Source organism: Chiloscyllium plagiosum, unplaced genomic scaffold, assembly GCF_037043375.1.
Source record: "Chiloscyllium plagiosum isolate Xiang-an unplaced genomic scaffold, Cpla_swu_hap1 HiC_scaffold_5, whole genome shotgun sequence".
In the NCBI taxonomy this organism is placed as follows: Eukaryota; Metazoa; Chordata; class Chondrichthyes; order Orectolobiformes; family Hemiscylliidae; genus Chiloscyllium; species Chiloscyllium plagiosum.
This window is the reverse complement of record NW_028270143.1, coordinates 126,749,169-126,773,729: the sequence shown is the minus strand read 5'-3', so window position 1 is coordinate 126,773,729 and position 24,561 is coordinate 126,749,169. Positions and strand designations below refer to the sequence as shown.

The 24,561-nt window shown below is 46.8% G+C and overlaps 1 protein-coding gene across 2 annotated transcripts in view; it reads left to right on the top strand.

Annotated features, from left to right (window-relative positions):
• Nucleotides 1-19,856: 19,856 nt before the first annotated feature.
• arhgap39 (Rho GTPase activating protein 39) overlaps nucleotides 19,857-24,561 on the top strand; it is a 608,625-nt gene continuing 603,920 nt past the window's right edge. Inside the window, exon 1 of one of the 2 annotated variants that reach the window (XM_043690879.2) lies at nucleotides 19,857-19,943. In XM_043690879.2, the coding sequence (XP_043546814.1) occupies nucleotides 19,933-19,943 (11 nt within the window). In that variant the 5' untranslated portion in view covers nucleotides 19,857-19,932. The remainder of the gene's footprint in view (nucleotides 19,944-24,561) is intronic. The other variant, XM_087987640.1, reaches the window with a different exon arrangement.

Here is a 24,561-nt window from a genome sequence, read left to right as displayed (position 1 = left end):
GTGGGTGTGTGTGGGTGGTGGGGAGCATTGTGTGTGTGGGTGTTTGGGTGATGGGGAGCGTTATGTGTGTGTGTGTGTGTGTGTGTGTGTGTGGTGGGGACCGTTTTGTGTATGTGTGTGTGGGTGGTGGGGAGCGTTGTATGTGTGTGTATGTATGTGTGTGTGGGTGGTGGGGAGCGGAGTGTGTGTGTAGGTGGTGGGGAGGGCTGTGTGTGTGTGTATGTGTGTGTGTGTGTGGGTGGTGGGGAGCGTTGTGTATGTGTGGGTGGTGGGGAGCTTTTTGTATGTTTGTGTGGGTGGTGGGGAGCATTGTGTGTGAGTGTGTGGGTGGTGGGGAGCGTTTTGTGTATGTGTGTGGGTGGTGGTGAACATTGTGTGTGTGGGTAGTGGGGAGCGTTGTGTATGTGTGTGTCTGGGTGGTGGGGAGCGTTGTGTGTGTGTGTGGGTAGGTGTGTTTGTGTGTGGGTGGTGGGGAGCGATGTGTGTGTAGGTGTGTGTGTGGGTGGTGGGGAGCATTGTGTATGCCTGTGTGTGGGTGTGTGTATGTGTGAGTGGTGGGGAGCATTGTGTGTGTGGGTGGTGTGGAGCATTTGCGTCTGTGTGGATGATGGGGAGCGTTGTGTGTGTGTGTGCATGGGTGGTAGGGAGCATGTGTGTGTGGTGAGGAGAATTGTGTATGTGTGGTGTGGAGCGTTTTGTGTGTGTGTGTGTGGGTGGTGGGGAGCGTTGTGTGTGTGTGGGTGGTGGGGAGCATTATGTGTGTGTGTATGTGTGTGGGTGGTGGGGAGCGTTGTGTATGTGTGGTTGGGAGCATTGTGTGTGTGTGGGTGGTGGGGAGCGTTATGTGTGTGTGTGGGTGGTGGGGAGCGTGTGTGTGGGTGGTGGTGAGCTTTGTGTGTGTGTGTGTGTGGTGGGGAGCGTTGTGTGTGTGGGTGTGTGCGTATGTGTGTGGGAGGTGTGGAGCGTTGTGTGTGTGGGTGGTGGGGAGCGTTTTGTGTGTGTGGGTAGTGGGGAGCGTTGTGTGTGTGTGGATGTGTGTGTGGGTGGTGGGGAGCGTGTGTGTGGGTGGTGGTGAGCGTTGTGTGTGTGTGGTGGGGAGCGTTGTGTGTGTGGGTGTGTGCGTATGTGTGTGGGTGGTGTGGAGCGTTGTGTGTGTGGGTGGTGGGGAGCGTTTTGTGTGTGTGGGTAGTGGGGAGCGTTGTGTGTGTGTGGATGTGTATGTGTGGTGTGGAGCGTTTTGTGTGTGTATGTGTGTGTGGGTGGTGGGGAGCATTGTGTGTGTGTGGGTGGTGGGGACTTGTGTGTGTGTGTGTGTGTGTGTTGATGTGTGTGGTGGAGAGCGTTATGTGTGGGTGTAGGTGTGTGTTGATGTGTGTGTGTGGTTGGTGGTGAGCATTGTGTGTATGTGTGTGTGTGGGTGGTGTGGAGCGTTGTGTGGGTGTGTGTGGGTGGTGGTGAGCATTGTGTGTGTATGTGTGTTTGTGGGTGGTGGGGAGCATTGTGTGTGTGGGTGGTGGGAGTGTTGTGTGTGGGTGTGGGTGTGTGTTGATGTGTGTGTGTGGTTGGTGGTGAGCATTGTGTGTGTATGTGTGTGTGTGGGTGGTGGGGACCGTTTTGTGTATGTGTGTGTGGGTGGTGGGGAGCGTTGTATGTGTGTGTATGTATGTGTGTGTGGGTGGTGAGGAGCGGAGTGTGTGTGTAGGTGGTGGGGTGGACTGTGTGTGTGTGTATGTGTGTGTGTGTGGGTGGTGGGGAGCGTTGTGTATGTGTGGGTGGTGGGGAGTGTTGTGTGTTTGTGTGGGTGGTGGGGAGCGTTTGTGTGTGTGTGGGTGGTGGGGAGCGTTTTGTGTATGTGTGTTGGTGGTGGTGAACATTGTGTGTGTGGGTGGTGGGGAGCGTTGTGTATGTGTGTGTGTGGGTGGTGGGGAGCGCTGTGTGTGTGTGGGTGGGTTGTGGGGGGCGTTGTGTGTGTGTATGTGTGTGTGGGTGGTGGGGAGCATTGTGTATGTGTGTGGGTGGTGGGGAGCGATGTGTGTGTAGGTGTGTGTGTGTGTGTGGTGGGGAGCATTGTGTATGCCTGTGTGTGAGTTTGTGTATGTGTGAGTGGTGGGGAGCGTTGTGTGTGTGGGTGGTGTGGAGAATTTGCGTGTGTGTGGATGGTGGGGAGCGTTGTGTGTGTGTGTGCATGGGTGGTGGGGAGCATGTGTGTGTGGTGAGGAGAATTGTGTATGTGTGGTGTGGAGCGTTTTGTGTGTGTGGGTGGGTGGTGGGGAGCGTTGTGTGTGTGTGGGTGGTGGGGAGCATTATGTGTGTGTGTATGTGTGTGGGTGGTGGGGAGCGTTGTGTATGTGTGTGGGTGGTGGGGAGCGTTGTGTATGTGTGGTGGGGAGCATTGTGTGTGTGTGGGTGGTGGGGAGCGTTATGTGTGTGTGTGGGTGGTGGGGAGCGTGTGTGTGGGTGGTGGTGAGCGTTGTGTGTGTGTGTGTGTGGTGTGGAGCGTTGTGTGTGTGGGTGGTGGGGACCGTTTTGTGTGTGTGGGTAGTGGGGAGCGTTGTGTGTGTGTGGATGTGTGTCTGGGTGGTGGGGAGCGTTGTATGTGTGTATGTGTATGTATGGGTGGTGGGGAGCGTTTTGTGTGTGTGCGTGGGTTGTGGGGAGCTTTTTGTGTGTGGGTGGTGGGGAGTGTTGTGTATGTTTGTGTGTGGGTGTATGTGTATGTGTGTGTGGGTGGTGGGGAGCGTTGTGTGTGTGTGGGTGGCGGAGAGCGTTGTGTGTGTGTGGGTGGTGGGGACCATTGTGTGTGTGTGTGTGTGTGTGTTGATGTGTGTGTGTGTGTGGTGGGGAGCTTTTTGTGTGTGGGTGGTGGAGAGCGTTATGTGTGGGTGTGTGGGTGGGTGGTGGGGAGCGTTGTGTGTGTGTGGTTGGTGGTGAGCATTGTGTGTGTATGTGTGTGTGTGGGTGGTGGTGAGCATTGTGTGTGTGTGGATGGTGTGGAGAGTTGTGTGGGTTTGGGTGTTTGTGGGTGGTGGGGAGCATTGTGTGTGTGGGTGGTGGGAGTGTTGTGTGTGTGTTTGTGTGTGGGTGGGTGGTGGGGAGTGTTGTGTGTGTATGTGTGTGGTTGGTGGAGAGAGTTGTGTGTGTGGGTGGTGGGGAGCATTGTGTGTGTGTGTGGGTGGTGGGGAGCGTTTTGTGTGTGTGTGTGGGTGGTGGGGAGTGTTTTGTGTGTGTGTGGGTGGTGGGGAGCGTTGTGTGTGCGTGGGTGGTGAGTAATTTGTGTGTGTGCGTGGGTGGTGGGGAGCATTGTGTGTGTGGGTGGTGGGGAGTGTTGTGTGTGTGTGGGTGGTGGGGCGTTGTGTGTGTGTGTGGGTGGTGGGGAGCATGTGTCTGAGTAGTGGGGAGCATTGTGTGTGTGTGTGGTGGGGAGCATTGTGTGTGTGTGGGTGGTGGGGAGCGTTGTGTATGGGTATGTGTGTATGTGCATGTGTGGTTGGTGGGGAGCATTTTGTGTGTGTGCGTGGGTGGTGGGGAGCTTTTTGTATGTGTGTTTGGGTGGTGGGGAGCGTTGTGTGTGTGTGGGTGGTGGGGAGCGTTGTGTATGTGTGTGTGGGTAGTGGAGAGAGTTGTGTGTGTGTGGGTGGTGGGGACTGTTGTGTGTGTGTGTGGGTGGTGGGGAGCTCTTTGTGTGTGGGTGGTGGGGAGCGTTGTGTGTGGGTGTGGGTGTGTGTTGATGTGCGTGTGTGTGGTTGGTGGTGAGCATTGTGTGTGTATGTGTGTGTGGGTGGTGGGGACCGTTTTGTGTATGTGTGTGTGGGTGGTAGGGAGCGTTGTGTGTGTGTGGGTGTATGTGTATGTGTGTTTGGGTGGTGGGGAGCATTGTGTGTGTGTGGGTGGTGGGGAGCGTTGTGTATGTGTGTGTGGGTAGTGGGGAGAGTTGTGTGTGTGTGGGTGGTGGGGACTGTTGTGTGTGTGTGTGTGGGTGGTGGGGAGCTCTTTGTGTGTGGGTGGTGGGGAGCGTTGTGTGTGGGTGTGGGTGTGTGTTGATGTGCGTGTGTGTGGTTGGTGGTGAGCATTGTGTGTGTATCTGTGTGTGGGTGGTGGGGACCGTTTTTGTATGTGTGTGTGGGTGGTGGGGAGCGTTGTATGTGTGTGTATGTATGTGTGTGTGGGTGGTGGGGAGCGGAGTGTGTGTGTAGGTGGTGGGGAGGGCTGTGTGTGTGTGTATGTGTGTGTGTGGGTGGTGGGGAGCGTTGTGTATGTGTGGGTGGTGGGGAGTGTTGTGTGTTTGTGTGGGTGGTGGGGAGTGTTTTGTGTTTGTGTGGGTGGTGGGGAGCGTTGTGTGTGTGTGTGTGTGTGGTGGGGAGCGTTTTGTGTATGTGTGTGGGTGGTGGTGAACATTGTGTGTGTGGGTGGTGGGGAGCGTTGTGTATGTGTGTGTGTGGGTGGTGGGGAGCGCTTTGTGTGTATGGGTGGGTGGTGGGGGGCATTGTGTGTGTGTGTGGGTGTGTGTGCATGTATGTATGGGTGGTGGGGAGCATTGTGTGTGTGTGGGTGGTGGGGAGCGTTGTGTATGTGTGTGGGTGGTGGGGAGCGATGTGTGAGTAGGTGTGTGTGTGTGTGTGGTGGGGAGCATTGTGTATGTCTGTGTGTGAGTTTGTGTATGTGTGAGTGGTGAGGAGTGTTGTGTGTGTGGGTGGTGTGGAGAATTTGCATGTGTGTGGATGGTGGGGAGCTTTGTGTGTGTGTGTGTGTGCATGGGTGGTGGGGAGCATGTGTGTGTGGTGAGGAGAATTGTGTATGTGTGGTGTGGAGCGTTTTGTGTGTGTGGGTGGGTGGTGGGGAGCGTTGTGTGTGGGTGTGGGTGGTGGGGAGCATTATGTGTGTGTGTATGTGTGTGGGTGGTGGGGAGCGTTGTGTATGTGTGGTGGGCAGCATTGTGTGTGTGTGGGTGGTAGTGAGCGTTGTGTGTGTGTGTGGGTGGTGTGGAGCGTTGTGTGTGGGTGGTGGGGAGCATTTTGTGTGTGTGCGTGGGTGGTGGGGAGCTTTTTGTGTGTGGGTGGTGGGGCGCGTTGTGTATGTCTGTGTGTTGATGTGTATGTGTATGTGTGTGTGGGTGGTGGGGAGCGTTGTGTGTGTGTGGGTGGCGGGGAGCGTTGTGTATGTGTGTGTGGGTGGTGGGGAGCGTTGTGTGTGTGTGTGTGGTGGAGACCGTTGTGTGTGTGTGTGTGTGTTTGTGTGTGTTGATGTGTTTGTGTGTGTGGTGGGGAGCTTTTTGTGTGTGGGTGGTGGAGAGCGTTGTGTGTGGATGTGTGTGTGTGGTTGGTGGTGAGCATTGTGTGTGTATGTGTGTGTGTGGGTGGTGTGGAGCGTTGTGTGGGTGTGTGTGGGTGGTGGGGATCGTTGTGTTTGTGTGTGGGTGGGTAGTGGGGAGTGTTGTGTGTGTGTGGGTGGTGTGGAGCATTGTGTGGGTGGTGGGGAGCGTTTTGTGTGTCTGTGTGGGTGGTGGGGAGCATTGTGTGTGTGTGGGTGGTGGGGAGCATTGTGTATGTGTGTGTGGGTGTTGGGGAGCGTTGTATGTGTGTGGTGTGTGTGGTGGGGAGCTTTTTGTTTGTGGGTGGTGGGGAGCGTTGTGTGTGGTTGTGGGTGTGCGTTGATGTGTGTGTGGTTGGTGGTGAGCATTGTGTGTGTTTGTGTGTGTGTGGGTGGTGTGGAGCGTTGTGTGTGTGTGGGTGTGTGTGTGGGTGGTGGCGAGCATTGTGTGTGTGGGTGTGTGGGTGGTGGGGAGTGTTGTGTGTGTGTGTGTGTGGGTGGTGGAGAGCGGTGTGTGTGTGGGTGGTGTGGAGCGTTGTGTGTGTGTATGTGTGTGGGTGGTGGGGAGGGTTGTGTGGGTGGTGGGGAGTGTTGTGTGTGTGTGTGGGTGGTGGGGAGTGTTGTGTGTGTGTATGTGTGTGTGTGAGTGTTGGGGAGCATTGTGTGTGTGTGTGTGGTGGTGGGGAGTGTTGTGTGTGTGTATGTGTGTGTGTGAGTGTTGGGGAGCATTGTGTGTGTGTGTGTGGTGGTGGGGAGCATTGTGTGTGTGTGGGTGGTGGGGAGTGTTGTGTGTGTGTGGGTGGTGGGGAGCGTTGTGTGTGTGTATGTGTGTGTGTGGGTGGTGGAGAGCGTTGTGTGTGCGTGTGGTTGGTGGGGAGCGTTGTGTGTGCGTGTGGTTGGTGGGGAGCGTTGTGTGTGTGGGTGGTGGGGAGTTTTTGTGTGTGTGTGTGTGGGTGGTGGGGAGCGTTGTGTGGGTGGTGGGGAGCGTTGTGTGTGTGTGTGTGGGTGGTGGGGAGCTTGTGTGTATGTGTGTGTGTGGGTGGTGGGGAGTGTTTGTGTGTGTCTGTGGGTGGTGGGGGCGTTGTGTGTGCATTTGTGTGAGTGGGTGGTGGGGAGTGTTTGTGTGTGTGTGGGTGGTGGGGAGCGTTTGTGTGTGTGGGGGGGGTGGGGAGCGTTGTGTGTGTGTGTCTGTGGGTGGTGGGGGGCGTTGTGTGTGCATTTGTGTGAGTGGGTGGTGGGGAGTGTTTGTGTGTGAGTGGGTGGTGGGGAGCGTTATGTGTGTGTGTGTGTGTGTATATGTGTGTGAGTGGGTGGTGGGGAGCGTTGTGTGTGTGTGTGTATGTGTGTGAGTGGGTGGTGGGGAGCATTGTGTGTGTGTGTGTGTGTGTATATGTGTGTGAGTGGGTGGTGGGGAGCGTTGTGTGTGTGTGTGTGTGTATATGTGTGTGAGTGGGTGGTGGGGAGCGTTGTGTGTGTGTGTGTGTGTATATGTGTGTGAGTGGGTGGTGGGGAGCGTTGTGTGTGTATATGTGTGTGAGTGGGTGGTGGGGAGCGTTGTGTGTGTGTGTGTATATGTGTGTGAGTGGGTGGTGGGGAGCGTTGTGTGTGTGTGTATGTGTGTGAGTGGGTGGTGGGGAGCGTTGTGTATGTGTGTGTGTGTGTATATGTGTGTGTGTGTGTATATGTGTGTGAGTGGGTGGTGGGGAGCGTTTGTGTGTGTGTGTGTGTGTGTGTGTGTGTGTGTGTGTGTGTGTGTGTGTGTGTGTGGTGGGGAGTGGTGTGTGTGTGTGTGTGTGGTGGCGAGCGGTGTGTGTGTGTGTGTATGTGTGTGAGTGGGTGGTGGGGAGCGGTGTGTGTATGTGTGTGAGTGGGTGGTGGGGAGCGTTGTGTGTGTGTGTGTGTGTATGTGTGTGGGGGTGGTGGGGAACGGTGTGTGTGTGAATGTGGAATTCCAGTTGAAATGACATCTCAGATCATTATGGCTGACACAGTCAGAGAGGGACTGGGCCACAATTATAATCAATTCCTCTAGTGTGACACGTGTGAAAAAAGAGACAAGAAGAACTTGCCGTGATATAAAACACTGCTCACAACCAGAACGTCCGAAACAGGAAGTCGTGGTTCCCACATTTCAGCAATCACTTGTACACAGCAAGATCCCACACAAATAACAGTCTGATAACCACCAGATAATCCATCCTTCCTGTGTGATGTTGATTGAGGGATGAATATTGGTCAAGACTCTCGCTTTGTTTTTCTTCTTTCCTGCCTAAACAGGAATCACCGCACCTCTGACAGTGCAGCACTCCCTCAGCGCAGCACCGGGAGCACCAGGACTCTGAGGCATAAGATAATGGTTCTGAAAGGGTTAATGTTTGAAGGACCATCAAGCTCCACCCATTCTGATGATGACCCATAGGAAAGCAATCTAGATGGTGTCAGATGGGTCATTCCCTGGCTGCTGACAGTCTGTCATTATACCTGAGGAGTGAATGCAGCTTTTACCTGTCTCTATCAGCAGGATCCACACACTCAGCGGGTGCTTTGTTTGATCCTGATTCAGTGCTGGGTTAGCTCTCTGTCGTCCACAGGAAGGTGGGCCCACTATCATTCTCAGGGCTCCTGGGCCCACTATCATTCTCAGGGCCCCTTGGTTAAACCTTTTATAGTTTGTAGGAGGTTGAGCTGGTGCTGAAGCTCCTCGTCAATTGTGGCCTTTCAAGAGGAAGGCTGGCAGAGTCTGGGAAATGCCCAATATGTTCCAGAGTCTTTCCTTCAACATCTTGGGGAGGGGTTGGTTAGTTGACTGACCAGTCCTGTGTTGATATGAGTTTCATTCAAGGACAGGCTGGGAGGCGATGGCCCAGGGTATTATCACTGAACTGTTAATCCCGAGATCCAGATAATGTCCTAGTGACCTTGGTTTGAATCCCACCACAGCAGATAGTGGAATTTGAATTCAATTAAGAAGGACTCTGGAATTAAGAGTCATCTAATGATGACCACAAATGCATTGTTGATTGTTGGAAGAACCCATCTGGATCACTAATGCCCTTTAGGGAAGGAAGCTTACCTGATCTGGCCTACATGTGACTCCAGACCCACAGCAATGTGGTTACCTCTTAATTGCCCTTTTGATAATTAGGGATGGGCAATAAATGCTGCCTAGCCGGCGATGCCCTCTTCCCATACATTTTTTTTTTAAAATGCAGACTCAGAGAAATCGAGAGTGTCAGCAGGTCCGGTGCAGAACATCTGATGGCATTCAGTCTTTCACAATCTGTAGATCATCACAGGAAGTGGAGCTGTGTTCATCCATATAGACCAACTCTCAGGAATCTTTTCTGCATCCTCTGTATGATGTTCACGTCCTCGGAAAGTATTGGTCATGTAATTCAATTGGTGGACATGGAGGCACCATAGGAATGTCACTGGGAGGTTTAGGATAATACCCCAGAGAAGTGCCTCTGGCAAAATTTCAATCAAATTAAATCTGGGATTGAAAGCTTGTGAAATTATTGCTGATTATTGCAAAGCCCATCTAGTTCAGTAGTGTCCCCAGGGAAATAATCCTGCCATCTTTTCCTGTTTTATGTATACCCTGCCTTTAAGAGAGTTTATCTTTAACAACTCCATGTGCTGTACATAAACAGTGTTATGACTCTGCCTGGAAGCTGATCTGCAATGAGATAACAAGCTGCACACACAGAAATCAGTATTTGCTGTAATGTCTGCCTTCATTACTTGTAACGTGTTTTACTGTTTCAAATAAACTAACCCACAGAGTTAATAAATGCCTGATGAACAAGACCATGATCACTGAAATAACACATGACTCCAGATACACGACAATGTGTTTGACACTTAACTGCCCTCTGACATAGAGTTGTAGAGCATGGAAACAGATCCTTTGGTCCAACTTGTCCATGCAGACCAGATATTTTAAATTAATCTAGTCCCATTTGCCAGCATTTGGCCCATATTCCTCTAAACCCTTCCAATTCATGTCAAATGTTGTACCAGCATCCACCACTTTTTTTAGCAGCTCATTCTATACATACACCATCTTCTATACAAAAGATTGCCCCTTAGGTCCCGTTTAAATCTTTCCCCTCTCACCTATTTACTCATGTCTATTTACCCTCATGATTTTGTAAACCTCTCTGAGGTTACCCTTCAGCCTCTAACACTCCAGGGAATTCAGCCCCAGTCTCTTCAGCCTCTCCCTTTGGCTCAAACCCTCCAACCCTGGCAACATCCTTATACATCTTTTCTGAACCTTTTCAAATTTTACAATATCCTCCCTGTAGCAGGGAGACCAGAACTGAATGTACTATTCCAAAAGTGGCCTAACCAATGTCCTGTACAGCCATAACATGAGCTCCCAACTCCTACACTGACCAATGCACTGACCTATAAAGGCAAGAGCACCAAACACCTTCTTCACTCTCCTACCTACATCAAACAAGCAACTCAATTCAATGACAATTAGGAATGGGCAATAATTACTGGTCTTGCCAATGATACTCACAACTCATGACCAATCAAAACAGAGTTGAGGCTGAATCAGTGACTTACACAGGTTCACTAAAACTGTCAAAATTTTATACTCGGTATTTCTATTAGGATAGTGCTCCTATAAACGCCTGACCAATAGCTCTGAAGTAATTTGTTTCCGGTTTCTCTCGGTGTCCCATCAGATATACTTGGTCCTGGAGTCCTGCCAACCTCTTGTAGCCATGAAGACAGCATTCTAATAGCAAACCCCACGAAGAGCCCCTAAACCTGGTGCACTGTGAGCCTGTGAAACTAATCTGAGAGGAAAACGGAGTGGTAGAAATCTATAAAGTTGTGAGATTCATTGACAGTCAGAATCTTTTTCCCAGAGTTGAAATGTCTAATACTACGGGCATGTATTTAAGGGAAGGGGATGGGGGGGGGGGGATGTTCAAAGGAAACGTGAAGGGCAAGTTTTTAACAGAGAGAGTGGTAGGAGTCTGGAACACGCTGCCAGGAGTGGGGGTGGAGGCAAATATGATAGGGGCACTTCGGGGACTTTTAGATGAGCACATGAATATGCAAGAAATGGAGGGATATGGACCAAGGACAGACAGAAGGGCTTTGTTTAATTTGGAGTCATGTTCGGTACAACATGGTGGCCTGAAGAGCCTGTTCAAAGAACAGAGAACAAAGAACAATACATCACAGGAACAGACTCTTCGGCCCGCCAAGCCTGCACTGACATATTTTGCCCTTCCATACCAAAACTATCTTCACTTACAGGATTTATATCCCTCTACTCCCTTCCTGTATTCGTCCACATGCTTCTTGAATGCTGATATTGTGTCTGCTTCTACCAGCTCCTCTGGCAACATATTCCAGGCATTCACCATCTCTTGTGTGATAAACCTGCACTGCACATCTCTTTTAAACTCCCCCCCCCCACCCCCCCACCTTGCATCTTGAACTCATGTCTCCTAGTAATTGATCCCTCCACCCTGGGTAAAAGCCTCAAACTTTCCCCTCTATCCATGCCATTCACTTTCTTATAAATTTCTAACAGATTGTCTCTCAACCTCTTGAAAACAAACCCAGTAAATCCAACCTTGCTTCTTAGCTAAAATCCCTCATACCAGCCAACATCCTGGTAAACCGTTTCTGTACCTTTTCCAAAGCATCTATATCCTTCTAGTAGTGTGGTGACCAGAACTGGGCACAATACGCACAGTTTCTGTGCTGTAAAGTTCTATGTTTGTTGTATTAATGATTCATTGGATGGTGTAAAGATGAAAGTTTGTTAACAAAGAAAACCTACCTTAAAGTAGAACAGCATCCAAATGGGAGTCACAATATAGCTCTGATTGGACCAACCAGATGCTAAATTTGGACATATCACCCAGTGAAATGCTTTCATGCAGTACCAGTACTACATTGGCAGTGATGCCATCTTTCAGGTAGGGTGTGAAACCAAGTTCCTGTCGGACAGTTTGTCAGAGATGAGGATACCATACCACAAGGAAACATTCATGGAAAAACAGGCAAGTTCTCCTGGTGTCCCTTCCACCATTTGTCCTCAAAAATCACATGAGTTGTATGGCCCTTTGATCTTTTCCTTATAAATTCTGTGTCTCTATGACTCTCTCACTAACACCCGATGAAGGAGCAAGGCTTTGCAAGCTAGTGTTTTCAAATAAACCCATTGGACTATAACCTGGTGATGTGTGATTTTTGACCCTGTGTAACACCCACAAGCATAAATCCTCTGTTCATTCCCTCATTTGTTATGGGACTTTGCTGTGCAGAAATGGTCATTTTGTTTGTTTACACGGCACGGTGGGTGGCACGGTGGCACAGGTGGGCGGCACGGTGGCACAGTGGTTAGCACTGCTGCCTCACAGCGCCTGAGACCCGGGTTCAATTCCCGCCTCAGGCGACTGACTGTGTGGAGTTTGCACGTTCTCCCCGTGTCTGCGTGGGTTTCCTCCGGGTGCCCTGGTTTCCTCCCACAGTCCAAAGATGTGCAGGTCAGGTGAATTGGCCATGTTAAATTGCCCATAGTGTTAGGTAAGGGGTAAATGTAGGGGTATGGGTGGGTTGCGCTTCGGCGGGTCGGTGTGGACTTGTTGGGCCGAAGGGCCTGTTTCCACGCTGTAATGTAATCTAATCTAATCTACAGCACTGACACCACTTTGTAATAGTTCTCACACAGGGTAGAGGTAAATCTTTGGAACTCTCTTCATGAAAAGATGGTGGGAGCAGATTCCTTGAATATGTTTAAGGCGTGGGTCAACAGATTCTTGTTAAGCAAAGGGGATTAAAGGTTATCAGGCATAGGATTTGAGGCTATAAACAAATCAGCTGCAATCTTATTGAATGGAGATGCTGGCTCAAGGGCCGATTGGCCTACCTGATTTGCATGTTCATATTCAAGTCATTGGCTGGAACATTTTAAGGGACACGATAATGTCCGAAATTAACACACATTTTTTCCTGTTTACCTAGACAATGTGTCTAGTGCTGTGAAGTATTTTGGAATGTTTTAAGACTATAATTTAGTTTACATGGAGGATATGTTTACCAATTCACTTACACTTCACTGGTCATAATTTTCGGATGAACCTTCAGATGAATCGTGCTCTTCAATCACTTGTCCCCACTAACACACATCACTTGAGAATTACATATTCAGTAAATAACACCTTCCAGGAGAATAAATTAACAATAATTGCTTTCAATCAAAGTAAAAATTAGCGCAAAACGATGATCAAAATATTCTCGAATCTTCAACAATTAATTATAGATTGGCTTTGAAGAATTCAATTAGGATTTTATTAAATAACATTCAGTTGGTTTCAAAAAATGCAGATGAATTGAGTAGCTGTAATAACTAATGATCAATTAGTTGATGACTAATGTTGTGGGGCTTAACAACACAATCGCCTTTAAAGAATAAATATTTCATTAATCTGATGGGAAAATATGAATAATTGATCAGTTCTCAAAATAATAATATCCCTGATACACTGAATAATTAAACACTGATTGGATTCTTGAATCATTTTAATATCTAAATTGTAGCTATTAAGTATGTCATTCCTGAATGGAATTAATAATTTATTGATATTAATTATCAATAAACCTTAACGATGTATTAAAGAAAAAGTCACAAGTCCAAATGCATACAATAAAGTGTTCAAGACCAGGATGCGGATAAGGAGATTCTTTTTATATTGAGATGGCGAATTAACTTCTAATCTGGTCATGTCTTTAACGGACTAACCCCATTCTCCTGTAGTGTGACAGTTTGACTTGTTATGGTTGCTGTTTCAATTGGATAATGTTCTGCTTTATGCAAAGCTGGGAACAATTCAAGAACCTCTTTCACTTATAAAAAGAGCAACTAATTCAAGATATGAGTGGTCTGAATTCACTTTTTTTTAACAAAAACAACAACGGTCGATTGTTTTTTTGCAAACATTTTGTCCCCCAACTGGGTGACAGCTTCAGTGCTGTGACCTGCCCAGAATTCATACGGTTCTGTTTGTCATGGCAATTGGTTTTACTTCTAGTTTTGTACTGTAGTGGTCTGTAGATGGGGTTGATATCAATGTGTTTGTTATGGCACCAGTGGACGAAAACCAGGCCTCCAGCAATTTCAGAGCTTGTCTTTGTTTTGCCTGTCCCAACATTGTAACATTGCCCCAGTTGAATTGATGTCCTTCATTGTCAGTGTGTGTTGACATGAGGGAGGACTGGTTGTGTTGTTTCGATGCTCATGTAGTCTGGTGGTGAGTTTCCTGTCCATTTGTCCTATGTAATGTTTCTCGCTGTTGCTACATGCTGCAAACCTACAGCCACACTTTGCCAGCTACTATCCAAGACAGAAGACCCCATACCCACAACATGCAGGACGAATGTGATATACAAAATACCAAGCAGCAACTGCTGGGTCAACTGGGACATCATTATGTTACTGGGACAGGCTAAACAAAGACAGCCCTGGAGGCCTGGTATTCATCCACCGATTCCACAAACAAACACATCGATATAGACCCCATCTGGGCAGCACGGTGGCACAGTGGTTAGCACTGCTGCCTCACAGCGCCAGAGACCTGGGTTCAATTCCAGCCTCAGGCGACTGGCTGTGTGGAGTTTGCACGTTCTCCCCGTGTCTGCGTGGGTTTCCTCCGGGTGCTCTGGTTTCCTCCCACAGTCCAAAAAATGTGCAGGTCAGGTGAATTGGCCATGCTAAATTGCCCGTAGTGTTAGGTGAAGGGGTAAATGTAGGGGAATGGGTCTGGGTGGGTTGTGCTTCAGTGGGTTGGTGTGGACTTGTTGGGCTGAAGGGCCTGTTTCCTCACTGTAAGTAATCTAATCTGCTGACCACTACAGCACAGCACAAAACAGGAAGTAGACCCACCCACCATGACAGACAGACTCATATAAATTCTGGACCGATCACAACAGTGCTTTATCCAGAGGCTACACAGCACTTCCGGTTGGGAGACAAAACGTTTCCAAAAAAACCCACCAGGCACGGCAAACCAACCAACACCTACAGCCACAATCTGAGCTACAGATCTTCACAAAAAATCTTAAAAACAAAGCCTGTTGTGAAATTTGGGTAGTTAAGCATCCAATACTTCATGGTGTCCGTCATGTGGGAAACTTCTAGAATTGGCCACATTAAAAACAACAAAAACAGAAAATGCAATGGATCAGCAATATCTGTGGAGAGAGAAAGGTAGGATAGACAGATTTTTAATCATGAAGGGAATCCACGGTTATGGGGAAAAAGTAGGAAAGTGGAGTTGAGGATTAACAGAGAAGCCATGATCTCATTGACTGATAGAGCAGACTCGATGGGCTGAATGGCCTACTTCTACTCATACATCTTATGACTTCATAGTTAACATTTCAGGATGATGACCTTTCAGCAGAACTGTGTAAATCTCTCAACATCCTGGGGGTTACTATCAAACAGAAACTGGACTCACCACGTAAACACAGTGGCTGTAAGAGCCAGAAGCTAGAGATACTGTGATGTGTAACTCACTTCCTAACTCTCCAAAGCTTGTCCACCATCAACAACATATGAGTCAGGAAAGTGATGGAATACAACCATATTTCCTGGAGGGGTGCAGCTCCAACAACACTCAACAAACTCAACATCATCCAGGATAAGTGGTGCTGGAAGAGCACAGCAATTCAGGCAGCAATCTGATTTTGCTGCTTGTCGGATGCTGCCTGAATTGCTGTGCTCTTCCAGCACCACTGATCCAGAATCTGGTTTCCAGCATCTGCAGTCATTGTTTTTACATCATCCAAGATAAAGCAAGCCCTTGAGAAGGTGGTGGTGAGCTACCTTCTGGAACTGCTACAGTTCCCCTGCTGTGGTTGACCCACAGTGCCCCTAGAGAGGGAATTCCAAGATCTTGACCCAGCGACAGTGAAGGAATGGGGACATATTTTCAAGTCACAACCGTGAGTGGCTTGGAGGGGAACTTGCAGATGTTGATATTTCCTTACATCCGCTGCCCTTGTCGTTCTAGATGGATGTGTTTGTGAGTTTGGAAGGTGCTGACTAAGGATCTTTGGTCAAATTCTGCAGTGCATCTTAGAGATAGTATAGACTAATGCTACTGAGAATCGGTGCTGGAGAGAGAGAGGATCTGGACGTGATGCAAATCAAGTGAATGCTTTTGCCAGTCAACGATGCCACATCCCACAAATGAATAATAAAAGTAGGTCATTCCATCCACCGAGAATGCTCTGATGTTCAATCAGATCTGGATATCCTGAACTTCACTTTGCTGGCTTTTCCCCTTGAACCTTACTTCTCTTTTTGATTAAAAATCCATGTATTTCAGCCTTGAATAGACTTATTGACTTGTCAGACCTCTGCAATAAAGAATTCCTCACATTCCCTACCTACTCAGAGAAGTTCTTCCTCCTCTGTGTTTTAAATTTGCAACCTCTCATTCTGAGATTATGCCCACTGGTAATAGACACTTCCATAAGGAGAAACATCCTCTTTGAATCTACCCGGTCATGCCCTGTATGAAGCTTAAATGTTTCAATAAGGTCACCTTATTTTTCTAAATTCCAACAGCCTGAACTGACTCAGCATTTTATAAGAAGAATATAGGAAGAGCCCCAGGGCATTTGGGCTCCTGTTGCACAGTGGTAGTGTCCCAACCTCTGAGCCACAAGATCTGGGTTCAAGTCCAACCTGCTCTTGTGGAGATGTAAAAACATCTCTGAACAGGTTGATTGATGTGGGGGGAAACACAAAGAACCACTGATGCTGGAAATTAGAAACTAAAACAGAAATTGCTGGAGAAATCCAACAGGTCTACCAATGAAAGCAGATTAAAAGTATCTATGGCCAGTCTGTCTGTCCCTCTGAATCTATGATTTGGAGATGCCGGTGTTGGACTGGGGTGTACAAAGTTAAAAATCACACAACACCAGGTTATACTCCAACTTCTTATTTGGAAGCACTAGCTTTCGGAGCGCTGTTCCTTCATCTGGTGGTTGTGGAATATCAGATCGTAAGACACAGAACTTATAGCAAACAACTTACAGTCTGATGCAACTGAAATTATATATTGAGAAAGACCTGGATTGTTTGTTAAGTCCCTTATCTTTTAGAATGACCATGTTGGTTTCAGTTCTTTCATATGTAAATCTCAGAACTTTTTTAAAGTTACGTTCTCAAATGAAATTTAACAATATGTGGAAAAGGACATGGAAGATATAGAATGTAGGGAAATAGATGGTGACATCTTGAAAAATGTCCATGTTACAGAGGAGAAAGTGCTAGATTTCTTGAAACACATAAAGTGGATAAGTCCCCAGGACCTGATCAGGTGTACCCTAGGTGAGGTGCCGGAAGACTGGAGATTGGCTAATGTGGTGCCACTGTTTAAGAAGAGTGGTAAGGACAAGCCAGGGAACTATAGACAAGTGAGCCTGACGTTGGTGGTGGGCAAGTTGTTGGAGGGAATCCTGAGGGACAGGATTACATGTATTTGGAAAGGCAAGGACTAATTAGGGATAGTCAACATGGCTTTTTGTGTGGGAAATCATGTCTCACAAATTGATTCAGTGTTTTGAAGAAGTAATAAAGAGGATTGATGAGAGCAGAGTGCTAGATGTGATCTACATGGACTTCAGTAAGGTGTTTGACAAGGTTCCCCATGGGAGACTGGTTAGCAAGGTTAGATCTCATGAAATACAGGGAGAACTAAACATTTGGAACAGAACTGGCACAAAGGTAGAAGACAGAGGGTGGTGGTGGAGGGTTGTTTTTCAGACTGGAGGCCTATGACCAGAGTAGTGCTGCAAGGATCGGTGCTGGGTCTACTACTTTACGTCATTTATATAAATGATTTGGATGTGAGCATAAGAGGTACAGTTAGTATGTTTGTAGATGACACCAAAATAGGAGATGTAGTGGACAGCGAAGAGGGTTACCTCAGATTACAACAGGATCTTGATCAGATGGGCCAATGGGCTGAGAAGTGGCAAATGGAGTTTAATTTAGATAAATGTGAGGTGCTGCATTTTGGGAAAGCAAATCTTCGCAGGACTTATACACTTAATGGTAAGGTCCTAGGGAGTGTTGCTGAACAAAGAGACCTTGGAGTGCAGGTTCATAGCTCCTTGAAAGTGGAGTCACAGGTAGATAGGATAGTGAAGAAGGCGTTTGGTATGCATTCTTTTATTGGTCAGGGTATTGAGTACAGAAGTTGGGGGTCATGTGCGGCTGAACAGGACATCGGTTAGGCCACTGTTGGAATATTGTGTGTAATTCTGGTCTCCTTCCTATCGGAAAGACGTTGTGAAACCTGAAAGTGTTCAGAAAAGATTTACAAGGATGTTGCCAGGGTTGGATTTGAGCTATAGGGAGAGGTTGATAGGCTAGGGATGTTTTCCCTGGAGCGTCGGAGGCTGAAGGGTGACCTTATAGAGGTTTATAAATCATGGGAGGCATGGATATAGTAAATAGACAAAGTCTTTTCCCTGGGGTCGGGGAGTCCAGAACTAGAGGGCATAGGTTTAGGGTGAGAGGGGAAAGATATAAAAGAGACCCAAGAGGTAACTTTTTCACACAGAGGGTGGTACATGTGTGGAATGAGCTGCCAGAGGAAGTGGTGGAGGCTGGTACAATTGCAACATTTAAGAGACATTTGGATGTGTATATGAATAGGAAGGGTTTGGAGGGATATGGGCCGGGTGATGGCAGGTGGGACTAGATTGGGTTGGGATATCTGGTCAGCATGAACAGGTTGGACTGAAGGATCTGTATCCATGCTGTACATCTATATGATTCTGTGACTCTGTAACAGGGTTGTCTAGTGTTGTCCTGAAGGACCAAGCAGAGGCTACGGCAACAGATGAATAGACACTGCACAACCAGGAGTGTTCCTTCCCAGATGGGGAACATTTTAGCGGTCCGGGAGATTCGACTTTGGACTTTCGGGTGACCATCCTTCAAGACGGACTTTGGGACAGGCAACAACGCAAAGTGGCCAAGCAGAGGCTGGTAGCCAAGTTCGGTACCCATGACGATGGCCTCAACCTGGACCTTGGGTTCATGTGACACTACAGGTGACCCCACTACAGTACACACTCACACAGACCTTCTCTCATACACAAGGCTCTCTCTCATATGCTCACACTTATGCTTACACCCCATCACAACCACACACATGTCCATCCTCTCACAGACTTATACCCATTTACACTCGCACACTTACACACAATTTGTCACAGACACCCCCCTCCAACACATGCACGCACACACACACATACAAGTTTGTAGGGTGAATTTGTACTTGCAGAATTACATTTTATTTTGCTCGATAACTACATGAATCCATGTCAGATTCTGTAAATCCCTTTTTTTGAAATAGAATCAGTCTGAACATTGGGACACAGATAGACAGACTTGAACCTTACACCTCCAAAGCATTATCTGAGACCGACATGGCACCTATTGTTAAATTTTGGATTAGTGGTGCTGGAAGACCACAGCAGTTCAGGCAGCATCCAAGAAGCTTCGAAATCGATGTTTCAGGCAAAAGCCCTTCATCAGGAATAAGGGCTTTTGCCCGAAACGTCGATTTCGAAGCTCCTTGGATGCTGCCTGAACTGCTGAGCTCTTCCAGCACCACTAATCCAGAATCTGGTTTCCAGCATCTGCAGTCATTGTTTTCACCTATTGTTAAAGTTCATTTGAGGGTGTAACTTTAAAAAAAAGTTCTGGGATTTGCATACAAAAGAACTGAAATCAACATGGTCATTCTAAAAGATGAGAGACTTAACAAACAATCCAGGTCTTTTTCATTTTTAATTTCATTTGCATCACACTTTTGCTATAAATTCTGTTTTACGATCTTATACTCCAAAACCACCTAATGAAGGAGCAGCGCTCAAAAAGCTAGTGCTTCCAAATAAGAAGTTGGTCTCCAACCTGGTGTTGTGTAATTTTTAACCTCTGGATCTGGAGGATTTGACACTACTCTGAAAAATCTGTAGAGGGGGCTCCTCTCAATGTGCTGACCAAGACTACAACTCCCGACGTACCCCGCTAGACCCGGGGAGGGACGTAACGCTACGTGTGTACGTCACGGCGTCGTGGTGGGGACGGGCACAGACGTCAGGATGGTGGGACGGCGTATGGACACCTGAAGGGGCGTGGTGACGTCTGGACGCCGTGGGGCAGGCTGACATGTAGACTCAAGCGCGTATGGAGAGGGCGGGGCGGACGGTGGTGAGGGGGCGGGGTGCCGCACCCACGTCATGGATGGAACTGGGTGAAAGACCGACCTCACATGGTCGTGGCGGTAAGGGCGGACGCGGGGACGTCAGGACGCCGCGGGTGGGATGGGGCGGAACGGTGTGTTGCCATGGGGACACGTCGGGGCGGGACGTAAAAAGGTCATGACGCAGCGGTGGGGCGTGGTAACGTGTTGACGCCATGGTGTTATGGAGTGGGCGGGCGGTTGGTGGACGCCGCTTCAATATTAATTAATGATGCTCGAGCCGGCAAGCGCTATGCTTCGGATGGAGCCGCTCATCGTTACCGCTCAATCTTATACACGCTGATCCCTCAAGATGGCAGAGAGGTCGGTTTACTTCCATTCAAAATAAACTCGCTGTGTTTTTATAAACGATTGTTATATTTCTTTCACTCCTTGTGAGGTGATTATGTTTTTTTCTGTGTGTGCTTGTTGACTGATTGTTGAACTGGTGGTATTTTTCTCTTACACACACATTTCTGCAGCTGGTCAGTGCTGTGAGGGTGGCTGGGTGCCTGTGCCCCCGTCGCTTGCTGCCTCTCCGCTCGGGTTGCCGGTGATGCTTGGTGCCCGCTGCCTAATAGTGAGCTCCAAACGGTGCAGCCCAGCCCGCGCCGCCGTCAGCCTGCGGGAGGGCCAGTGCGCAGGCGCGGGTCTGCCAAATACTGTCCTCCTCCCCTTCCACATTGAGCAAGCGCGACCCGGCAACAGGTGCAACTGTGTGCGCATGTGCTGGGGGATTTTCTGTTGGATGGGTTGGGATGGTGGGAATGGTTGACTGGCTGTGTGGAAGGTTTGGTTAGGGTGACAATTGAATTGGCCTTGCGGCTTCAACCCTCCCTCTGAACCAAAATGTCAGTGTTTGAATCTCCCCTTGTGTGTGGGCAACATGACCCCCAAGGAAGGTATGTCATGGTCAAGTTGAATGGAGAATGCATGTCAATATTAGATGGTTAAAAACAGCATTCCTGATCACTCAGACCTTTGGAGCCCTCTATTGTCACTATCTAAATGTACGACATGCACATGAATGCAGCAGTGTGACCTTCGTGTGATCCGTTACACCCACCCTGCAAGGCTGAAGCAAACTATTCTACACAGCATTGTGCCACCTGTAAAATCCTTTAAAATAAAAGCCTGCTGCAGCTGTGGTTTACACCATTGGCATTGCCACATAGAAGCAAAATGCTGCAGGTATTGGCATTTTGAAATAAAAACAGAAGTGCTGGAAATGCCCAGCAGGTCAGACAGTATCTGGGATGAGAACAGTGAGGTTAATCGGCAGAAATGAGATGAGTAGGATATTTAATCAGGGAGGAGGATGTCTGCTGGGATGTTGATGGCATTCATGTTGATGAGAAATACAATTAAAATCCAAAGCAATTGAGTTACGGTCTAATGATAATCAAGTTGTTCGTTAATCCAAGCAATCAATCGCTGTCTATTATTTTGCAACGGACTCCGACAGTAGGGGAGGACATTCTGGTGATGGAGAGCTTTGCGATCCTTGAGTGCAAAGTCACCAATTCTTCCCACGCACTCTTCTCACCACATCCTGTTGTAAATCAGTCGTGAATCTCAAAATGGAATAAATGTTATTTGATGTATATTTGAATGCTTTAGTATGTGTACTAAGGGTCATTGCTTAAAAGTAAGAGGTCACACATTTAAAACAGACGAGACATTTTTGTGTTTTCAGAAAGTAGAGAGTCTTTGGAACTCTCTTCAAAGCATGGTGGAAGTTTATCTACTTCTACCTTAAAAATATTCAATCTAGAGAATCAAGTGGTTGTAAGGCTATAGTGGTAGGCTGGAATATGGAATGATTAGATCAGCCCATGGTCTAATTGAATGTCTGAGTAACGACCTCCTGTTATGAATTCGTGTGTTGCTGATTATTGCTACTCAATTATAGGTTTTGAAATGGGATGTCAGTTTTAATTTGCACCTGCCCCGCACCCCAAACATTGTGTGGTAAAGTAATTTGTATAATCATGGTATAATTTCAAGTTAACACCGTGTGTATAACTAATCAATGCATGAATTTCGAATATGCATTTTTACTCATCTTGAATTGAGTTCCATTGCGTGCAGTAAATGAATGAAGCAGTATCTATGTGCTAACTTTAAGACAAAATAAAATATTCAGCCACAGACAAAATACTCACCTGTAAATATCTGTATTTTTACTGTTAAATGTCTTAGTTGATGATGCTTACATGCTGAAGCGCAGTTCTCTTGTATGAGCATTCTTCGAATGATTTAAAACTTTTGACTGTTTTGCTTTGAATACATGGCCACTAACTGAGTTCTATTTCACCTGTCAGATATATTGTTGTGAAGTTAACACAACACAAACAAATGGTACATTTTCAATCGTTACTACTTTAATTCAATAAAAGTAAAACCCTTTTGTAAAAGGGTCGTGAAAACTTGGCAAGATATTTTTTCATAGTATTTCATGCACTGTAATTGAATTATATGACTTCCTCTTGTTGTTGCGATTCTCCATGTCTCTCATGAGTGCTGTTATTTTACTTATGGAAACATAATAAGTATTTATCACTTTGAAGAATTTGTATTCCAATACATTTGCCAGACAAAGGAGCACTTGTCGCCTTTTCTTGCATCCAGGCTCCGGATTGTATCTGATGTAATGAATGGAAAAGGCATTTCTCTGACGGTTAAATAGATAAGTCTCTTGTGCTTTGCAGTTCCAGATTTAGGAGCTGTTCTGTATGCCAATTTACTCATTTCCGACCTTAACCTATAGGTGTACCTTGCCTCTGTTCACCACCTTCCTTATATTAGTAAAGTGACCTCATTGAATTAATAATTTGTCCACTGTTAAAGCATGTTTCTACTAAGGGCACCCTGGTACTGAGAACCGAGTAGGGATTTTGTGTAGAGCCCCTAGCACTGTTAGAAGATTTATTACAAAAATGTTTTCTCATAAGATGCCAATATGTCATGTATTCACAATTCTTATAATATGAATTGTTACCCTCTGTCATAGTAGACTGTATTTTATTGATAATTTGTTTACAAAATCTGTTCTGTTTGAGTTGTGCAAATTGCTTTTACTATGTGCCTTCACTGCTGCATTAGTGCAAACCCATTAGAATGCTGGTAGATTCTGACTTCATTACATCAAATACAATGAGCAAATCACTTCCATTGAACTATTTGGGAGATCTGGTTGCTTAATATGCAGCATTATTGAATGGTTCTTCAACGCTATGAACCTCTTCAAAATTTATAATTACCTAAATATTTGAACTGTAATTAATGTGATGAGAGGAGAGCCTTTTGAGAATGGAATGCCCTGCTTCCAGTGTCAGTATCCTTTGTTTAATGTAGTCTGCAAATTTCTAAAGTGGGTGTTGGTTACGACGATTATTGTCTATGCTGGTACTGACTTCTGTAGACAAATGACGGGAATGCTGTAAGAAAGGGAAAATGCAGTTTTCAGAGACCAGAGTGATGTTTGTATTTGTACTGCTATTGTTTCCAGTCACTTAAAATTATGTTCTAGATATTTTTGGGCAAGTTCTTCTTGGGCAGGGTAGACTTTTGAATGGGAATTTCCAAATTCCTCCACACCGTAGACTTGTTAATGCCACTATTGACTAGTTTCCCACCCAAACGTTGGCTTGACTTCCAGTAAACAGAAAAACTCTGGAGGAACCTTCAGGCCCAAGTATGCCCTGCCCACAACTAGGGGGGAAGGTCTGATGTTGAAAGTCTCTTTATTGAAGGTTGCCAGTTTGGGCTTACAAGACATTGGGGCTGCAAGATTCATTCCTGCTCCTCCTGGCCAACAAGTAGCACTGTAAAAGTGCTTAGCTTTTTGCCAGTCTGTCCTGACTCCTTTGAACTGCTGTCTTACCAGTTCTAAAACCTAGCATGATTTGGAGATGCCGGTGTTGGACTTGGGTGTACAAAGTTAAAAATCCCACAACACCAGGTTATAGTCCAACAGGTTTAATTGGAAGCACACTAGCCTTCGGAGTGTCGCTCCTTCATCAGATGGTAGTGGAGGGCTCAATCCTAACACACAGAATTTCTAGCAAAAATTTCAGTGTGATGTAACTGAAATTATGCACTGTGGGATCTTTCCTGCTTGCCTGCATTTCTGTAGAAACTTCATGTCTGTGTCAATATGTACGATCTTCTTGGAGATCCTCTCCACTTTAAGCCGGCGGTTAGTGGTGTCGATACAGGACACTTACAGTCAGGATAAAGATACAATCAGGATACAGGTTGTACTGCTATAATGCATGTTTCATTAATGCAAATTCACTGTAACATTGACACATTTGGGACTTTGTTTCTAAAGCATAGACTTTTAAAGCATGTATTGGTTATGATGCAATTCTGGCCTCATCGTTTAAATGATTCTGCTATTACGTGATTTTCTTATAACGTGGGGTTGCACAAGAACAGAACTACCGCTTTATGGCAGAACCAACTGTATGCCAGAGCGATAAAGGGTACAAGTGTGTGCACGCAATTAATAATTTGTTGGAATCTGCGAGGTTGAGAAATGGACGTATAGTAGAGGCGTTCAAGACATTTTGAAATGATCAGTCAACATTGGTTGGTCACTCAGTAACAAGCATTATGAGGAGCTTATTCAAGGTGAATTGTGAACATTTTTTGTAGCTGATTAGAATTTTTCAGAAACATCTTAAGTAGAGATCATAACAATTTAAAAGACTTCAATAAATCATTCTTGATATTTAAAAGAACAATGTACAAGAATAAAGGGTACAAAAGTGACACTGCTTCTATCAGACGATAAAATATTTATGATCCAACATGCTTGAAAAATATTGAATGGAGTTTTTGCAATAAGTATTGCTGGTCATGTTTTCAAGTCACAGTTATTTTGTGGCAGAAAATTTGGAGCCTTTGCTCTGTCACTAATGCTGAAACAATTAAA